Consider the following 8415-nt stretch of genomic DNA (forward strand, 5'->3'; position numbering starts at 1 on the left):
GGGATTACAAAACGACGATATAGCTGATGTTTGCCGATAGGCATAAAACTTTCAGTTCCATCACTCTCTTGTATTTTTTAATATAATCTAATACTATATACATATATATAAATATATATATATATATATATATATATATATATATATATATATATATATATATATATATATTGATCTATTCTGTAAACAAATTACATTATATTGATCACTCCTAAACGAACAAGAGGTTTTGTACCTAATCTTGATACAATAATTAACTCTATATGATGAGCACTCCTACCAAGTTGTATACACAATGAACAAAACTAACTTGAATTATTCAGTCAAGAACATTCCAATTCAATCGAGAAAATACTACAAAACACTGTGAGTTGATAAAACCAAAGTATTATTTAAAAAAATTAAATGTAAAGCTATATTCTATATAATGATCAAAAAAGTAAAATTAGTATTTTTTGTAATAATTGTAAAAACAGCAAATTATCCAAAACAAATATCCGATATGACACAATTGAAAGAAATAAGGTCTAAGAAACATCGAATTTCGTAAAATATAGAATAGTTACCAAAACAAATTTAAAGATGACATATCTACCATACGCAATAGTAATCTTACTTACACTAATGCATATAAAAGATCGAATTTTTAAAAATTATATCTAAAGTCAATTACACCCATTTGTTAATTAACGCTATCACCTCAATATACAAAAAAATTGAATACAAAAATCACGAACCAAATAAATAAAGATGGCAAACACATCTTACAGAATCACGACGTTATCAATAAAATTGGCATTAATACATCTTCAAATTGTTTTATAAAATTAAAAGATCATAAATAAAACTTTTTAAACAACCCAACTGTCAAATTATTAAACTGTTTAATAATTGGACAGTTGGATTTAATTGAAATCGACAAAACTTGTAAAGTTATAACTTGTGAACATATTTCATCTCAACCAGTGGAAAAAACACAAGATGTCACAAATTGGTTCAATTCTATAAGAGATAAACATATTTATAAGTTCCTTACTTTTGATATTATTGATTTCTACTCTTCAATAATAAAAATACTACTCAACAGCGCTAAAAATTTGTCTAAGCAGCATCTTACTATTGACCCTAAGAATAAATAATTTACCTATCAAGCAAGGATTTAGTTAATCTTTATTTATGATCAAGTTTGAATTAAAAATCAAGCCGATAGTTAGAACTTTAAGTTCAACGATCATGCTCACACTTCTATCAATAGATTCTGCATCGGTATAAGCAAAGCACCATTTAAAAATAGGTATGCCAACCATTTGAAGTTCTTCAATATCCCTAAGTACAAAAATGACACTAAACTATCAAAGGGAATTTGATAACTAAAAGATGCAAATTTAAACCCAGTTGCCAAATGGAAAATAATCAAACAATGCAATTCTTATAACCCTACCAAAAAATCCTGCGAATTAAGCATAAATGAAATGTGTGAATTTTTTATCTCCAAAATGCTAATCTTTTAAATTAAAAAGTGAAATAGTATCAAACTGCAGATATAAAAACAAATTTCTATTTGCCTAATTCGACGAGACTGATTAACCAACTTACCCAGATTAACTAGCTTTGTTTTTTATATTTTTTAACAATTTTTTCTTGATTTAAAGATTAGATATGGCTGATGATCGCCGATAGGCATGAGACTTTAAGTTCCATTACAACAATGTATTTTTTCATTTTCTACTTAATATAACTTTTAAAGGCTTTTGAATGGATCCTTTTCTCATTAACCATCTTTTTATGCTGATAATACTTTCTTATGCGTACTCTCAGCCAAAAAACTTACTTGCCTTATACTCTAGTTTTGCTTTGAAACATGATATTTTCAGAAACAAAAAAACTAAATAAATATTATTAAAAAGTTTCAAACGCCTGAGAAAAAAATTGTTGTTTTTCATTAACTATCGCAGTACTCTCGTACTCTACTCTATATAAATACCTGGGAAATTTGATTTCAAACAACATGTACGATGATATAGAAACGAATTCGTTCTCTGGATGCATTGGATGACCTCATTTGTAGGAAGTTCATCTCAATACAATTACAATAATGGGACTGTTGTTTTTGCAGTCCCATTTATGGTTTTTAGCTTTTTATCTTGCTCAAAAAGACTCATTTAATCCTATTCATATGCATATAATAATGCAATTTATCTGATTCTAAATAAATCACCTCAAAATATTTCTAGTAAACTATTTGTGATGTATGGTGGTGATCTACTTGTTGCTTTTATTTATATCTATCTATAATTATGTTATCTCTATTAATGTATGTAGGCCAGATAAGAGGTGAAGCGAGTAACGTGGTCTTGGTGGGCCCCGCGCCAAGAAGGGCCCCGCCGAGACATTTAGAACTAATAAAAGAATAGAAAAAGACAAATAAAGTATTTTAAATCAATTTTAGAGCCTATTTGATTTAGAGTACTTTAATGCTAAAAGTATTTAAAATTTGTTAAAGAATTTTCAAACCATCAAACTCAACAAAGTACAAAAAAAAGTGTTTGAAAAACACTTTTTTTTATACTTTGTTGAGATTTTTTATTATAACTATAGTTGCAGCTATAATAATTTGTTTGCAAGATTTTCCAAAACTGTTTTATCATCTTGTTTGCATTTTAATGTAAGCAAACTTTGTTTAAGGTTAAATATAATTTGCACCCCCTTCTCTAAAAGAAACGGGACACTTTTAAATATCTGAAAACTATAATTTTATAAGTTTCTGAAAACTATAATTTTATTACAAAAAGATTTGATTGAATACTTAAATTATTTTAAAGTTTTTTCTTAATTTAAAAACATTATTGATTAATGAAAAACAAAAAGCAAAGAATGAAAAAAGGTTTTTTTGCTAAATCTGAACTTTTTAAAAATATAGTTAAAATATACTTTATAATGTTTTGAATGTATACCGTATTTTTCAACCAATACTGCTAAGTGGGCTATTTGAATGTGTATGTGTGTGTGTGTGTGTGGGGGGGGGGGGTTGGGTGCATGTGATCAAATGTGTTTACTAATATCATTTATAGATGAATTATTATAAACTAACACTTGTGTATTTGTAACGTGTACCTTTTATAAAGACGATTTAAATGCAAGCCTTATACATAAAAATCTTCCTATATTTTTAAAAAATTTATATTCAGTCAAAGTCAATTTCAAACACAAACACATCCACTAAAATTGCCTTTGTATGCAATATTTTCACATAAAACATCTTTGTTTCTTTAAAACACTTTACAAAAATAATACAAAACTTGTTAATCTAAAAAAAGATTTTATTCTTTCTATTTTGTGAATCTTTTACATCGTAGTTGAGAGAAGTAAGAAAAGCTAGAAATATATTAAATACTCACTCTCAAAAGACAAACTAACTCAGATTATTTACAGATAATCTACTTTTTGTTGTTCCACAAAAGTAACATCTAACAACTTGAACGTTTTATTGCTTTTTTAAAAAAATGCGCTTTTCTTGAAATTGATAAACTTGATTATAAAAATTTGACTAAAAAATATGTACTTTTTTAATTCTGTTGAGATTTTTAAAGAATACTTAAATACTATTAAATATATGTAAATAGAATTAAAGCAATAAAACAGCATCATCTTAAAAAAAGTTGCTGTTTTTTGATCTTTTCGTTTGAAAGAAAAGCATCAAAATAATAGAATCAAAAAGCTTTAACAAAGTTGTTCTTCAAAGGTTTATTTCACAAGTATTCTATGTCAACTTCGAGACATTCAATCAACACAGCTTATTTAATTATATTTTTTATTTTTAAAAATTTGTACCTTATTTACTGAAAACGTTTAATAAGAAAAAAAAATATATTTTTTAGAGTGTATTAAAATTTCTTTTATTTTAGTGTTAGGTATCTTTTACATTACATTAGGTATACTAAATTTTCTTTTTTTTACATTAGGTATTATTTTATAGACTAAATGTGGAAACCGACAAAGCGAGATAAAGATATAGGAAGTAATTACGAAAGTGGCAGTGCAAAAAGAAAATAAACTGCAAAAAGAAAAGCTGAAAAAGAAAGAATTAAAGATGCTTTGAGTAAATATTTAAAAATAGGCAAAATATAGACAAAGTACAAGATGAAAAAAACGGTAGAGATCCAGAAAAAATTAACAGAATTTAATTTTTTAATTAAAAATGCTTAGTGTTGTTCTTTATAAACTTTATACATGAAAATTAAAAAATGAAAAATTTTTTTTGCTTGACATTGAGTATACTCAGCTTTATAAATAGTTCTTTAAAGAACTATTTATAAAGTCCAATTGGAGTGAGTAAAACGGCCTACATTAGATATTATTCTCATTGCATGTTTTTGTTTATTAAAAAGTTGTTTAATTTTGTTTTGATTTGTGCTACACCAAGCAAAGTTTGCGTAATTCAGATAACTATGAACAAAGGAGAAATATAACAATTTTAAACTAGTTTGATTTAAAAATGGCCTTGCTTTATAAAGTAGGCCAATATTTCTTGAGATTTTACTTTCAAGATAATGTATATGATATGTCCAAGTAACGTTTTCGTCAACGAGTACTCCTAAATATTTTAATGATTGTTCTCTTTTTATAAATTGACTGCCAATATAAAGTTTTGGAAGTTTCAAAGGGATTTTATCTCGTTCATAAAAGCAATGGAAAAAAGAATAATTTATTTTATCTAAATTAATTGATAATTTATTTGCACTAAGCCATTCTGCGAGTTTTATTAGTTCCATGTTAACTGAATTAAACAACATTTTAACATCGTGACAAACGTAAAACAAATTTGCATCATCCGCAAACAAAATAGTGTCTAGTAACTTACAAGATTTGCTTAAATCATTAATATAAGTTAAAAATATGAGTGGTCCTAAAATTGAACCTTGTGGAACACCACATATTATATTTTCATATTATCAGTTTTTCCGCAGCTAAATGAAATGTAATGTTTCCTATTTGACAAATAGCTTTAAAACCATTTAAAATTTGAGTGCTTAATCCCGTAATTTTCTCGTTTATTTAATAGAATATAATGATCAACAGTGTCAAACGCTTTGCTAAAATCAATAAATACGCCTAGCGTATATTTATTTCATCAAATGCCTGAAAAATATTTTGAACGAGATGAATAATTGCTTGATCTGTGGAGTGATTTTTTTTAATCCAAATTGTTTGTTATAAAGAATATTGTTATTTTCTAGAAAGGCAAATAATCTACGCTACATAATGTATTCTAATAGTTTTGAAAGGCATGGTAGTATAGAGATTGGTCTGTAATTGGAAATGCTGGTATCATCTCCAGATTTAAAGACTGGTACCACTCTTGCAAGTTTAAGTTTATCAGGAAAGATTCCTTGTTCAAGAGACAAAGTAAAAATATGCATAAGCGGAAATTTTAAATTAGAAATTGATTTTATTAATACATTACTGCAAACATCGTCAACGCCTAGACCTTTGTTTGGTTTTAAATTAGAGGCAGCATTTAATAATTCTTTTTCAGTTAATTTATTATTTTCTATTATGGCATTATTAGCGGTTCGGTATGATTTAAAATCTGATTTATTAAATTTAATTTTTGATGCTAAATTTACGCCTGAATTAACAAATGCATGATTAAACGATTGAGCAATTAAAGATTCATTAACAATTTTGCAGTTATTTATAATAAGTTTTTTAGGAAGACTGTTACAATTTATACTTTTTTTACCATCGTTTGTAGTCTTTATAATTCGACTCATTTTCAAAGGTTCTTTTTTTAATAAATTTTTCATAGAGGCGTTGTTTTTTTTTATGATTTTATGATACCCGGTGTTATCCACGGATTTTAAAATGTTTTTTTTTAATAAGTTTTATAATTTTAGGAAATGCTCTATTCTAGTTGTTTTGAAAAATCTGATTGAAACTGTTATAAGCAATATTAACATTTGTAGTTTTCAGGACCGGTCCCCAATCTGTGGAAAATAAAAGGCTATTAAAATGAACAATGGAAGCTTCATTGATTATTCGTTTAGTAATTTTTACTTTTTCGGAAACTTGATTGATTTTTTGTTTTGTTGATATTATAAAAACCGGAAAATGGTCTGAAATGTCTTTTACAAGTACTCCAGTTTTAATTTTTATGTTACAGAAATTGTTAGTTATAATTTGACCTATTGAAGTGGAGCTATTTTTTGTAATTCTAGTAGGTTTATTAATAGTTGGAATAAAACTACTTTGATATACAATATTGTAGAAACTTCTAACGTTTCTATTTGCGTCATATTCCAGTGCGTTCAAATTAAAATCTCCCACAAAGTATGTGCATTTCCCACAACTGGCAATGTTTGTAATAGAAACTTTTAAATTGTTTAAGAAACAATTTTATATTGCAAGAAGGTGGTCTATATATAACATTCAGATTTACATTTTTTTGGATTTTATGTATAACTTCAATCGTTAAAGATTCACAATCGTTAGTCACCAAACAAAGGTCCATGCGTAATTTAAAAGTTAACGAGTTATGCACAAACACGCACACTCCTCCGCCTGTTCTTTTAGAGCCTTTAACTTGATGGACAATCTTAAAATTATCAAGTTGAAAATTAGAGTCATTTTCAACTTCCTTATCCCGACATCATGTTTCTGTAAGGCAAATAATTGGAAAATTAAGTTTGGTGCTAAATAAAAAGTGTTTTAATTTCTAAAAATTTTTCCAATACTCCTAATATTCAAATGTAGTATTGAAAATTCACCAAGACCTAGGTCATCAGTAAGAGTTGAAGTATCTAAATTATAATAAAGACTATTATTTAACATTGTCTCATTATTTCTATGAAAAAATTGCATTGCATCTGCGTCTGAGTAATTGTCTAATAATATATTTTTAGTTACTTGAAAAGGTTCAGATTCTATGTTTTGTGAAGCGGTTTCTTCTGCCATGATATTTAAAATAGATACTCAAATAAATAATTATGCAAATAAACAAATTAAAATATATATATATATATACATATATTTATATACATATATTTATTTATATATATATATATATATATATATATATATATATATATATATATATATATATATATATATGTATGTATATATATATATATATATATATATATATATATATATATATATATATATATATATATATATATATATATATATATATATACATATATCTATATATATAAATTAGTAAAAAACACTTATCTAACTTTTATCTTCTACTTTAAGTTTCACCATTGCTGGACCATCAGAAAGAGTTACTAAATCTCAAAAAAAAATTCAACTTATAGAAAAATATACTTTACAGGAAGTTATAAAATATTATAAAAAAATCTTTAATTACTATATTTTTTTGTTAACGGAAAGATACAAAAAGTAATTATTAAATAATTTTCTTTTGAATGGGGATAGTTCAATTTGGTCATTTGTTTTTTTAATTTTTTAAGAGGTATTTATTTTCGTGCCTACATTTAGAAATTAAATCAGATTTTTTATTTAATAAATGATTTAAATGAGTAATTATTTCAAATTTTTCTTGCAAACATAGCATACATTTTTTGGAAATGTTATTATAGGTAGAAGCAGATTTTAGAATAGACCATTGTAGATTAAAATTTTTCTTTTTTTCTTTTAAATCCTAACTATATTTTGACAGCATATTCTTTTTTGAACATTTTTTGTGTTTAAACGATTGTTTGTGGTTGGCATAACATTGTTTTGTTTGTGGTTGGCATAACGTTTTTTTCTTCCACGTTTCCCTATCAAAATAAAGTAAATTTTTTCTACAGTGCTTAATTAAACGGAGTCATTATACGGAGTCATTACCTCAGTAATTTCTAAATGGAATTTTCCAAATTCTATTTTTTTATATAAAATTTCTGATGTAATTGAGGGGTAAAGATCAATAATATCAAATTGTATAAATGTGCATTCATTTTTATTGGAAATTTAAGAAAACCAATCTATAACATCAGTGGTATTTTTCCACTGATGTAAACCTAATTTTTTCCGATTAGAGTTATTAATTTTGTCTAGTTTTATTTTACTAACGTGCCCTAGTTCACTTTTTGAGGGTACTAGTAGCCTACAAGGGAGTTTATTTTGAAAATTTGGTTTGTGATTTTTTAGCGAATAAAACGCTTGCGCAGGTGCAACTGATTCAATTCTCGCATCTAAATTAATATTTTTGGCGACGTTTTGAGCTTCTAAATTAATGGCGTTTTCCAAGGTTTTTGGTGCTTTTGTATAATTATTAGAAATATTATCACGCAGTATTTTTTGATGAGTTTCTGGGGTAATTTGGTACATGTTGCTTGTTTTGTCAGCAAAAACTAAAATATTATGGTTCAATTTTATATTATTATTATCTAGTTTTAAATATTTTTG

The 8415-nt window shown here is 25.8% G+C and overlaps 1 protein-coding gene across 1 annotated transcript; it reads right to left on the bottom strand.

Moving 5' to 3' along the window:
- Nucleotides 1–5255: 5255 nt before the first annotated feature.
- On the bottom strand, nucleotides 5256–5774 carry LOC136080128 (uncharacterized). Its single transcript, XM_065796738.1, has one exon. It carries the CDS (start codon nucleotides 5772–5774, stop codon nucleotides 5256–5258), a length of 519 nt encoding a protein of 172 aa, XP_065652810.1.
- Between the last annotated feature and the right edge of the window lie 2641 nt (nucleotides 5775–8415).

This window comes from Hydra vulgaris, chromosome 05, assembly GCF_038396675.1.
Source record: "Hydra vulgaris chromosome 05, alternate assembly HydraT2T_AEP".
Lineage (NCBI taxonomy): Eukaryota > Metazoa > Cnidaria > Hydrozoa > Anthoathecata > Hydridae > Hydra > Hydra vulgaris.

Excerpts from the sequence above, each read along its gene's own strand:
- LOC136080128 (XM_065796738.1), bottom strand. The coding sequence starts at position 5,774 with ATGAGTCGAATTATAAAGACTACAAACGATGGTAAAAAAAGTATAAAT.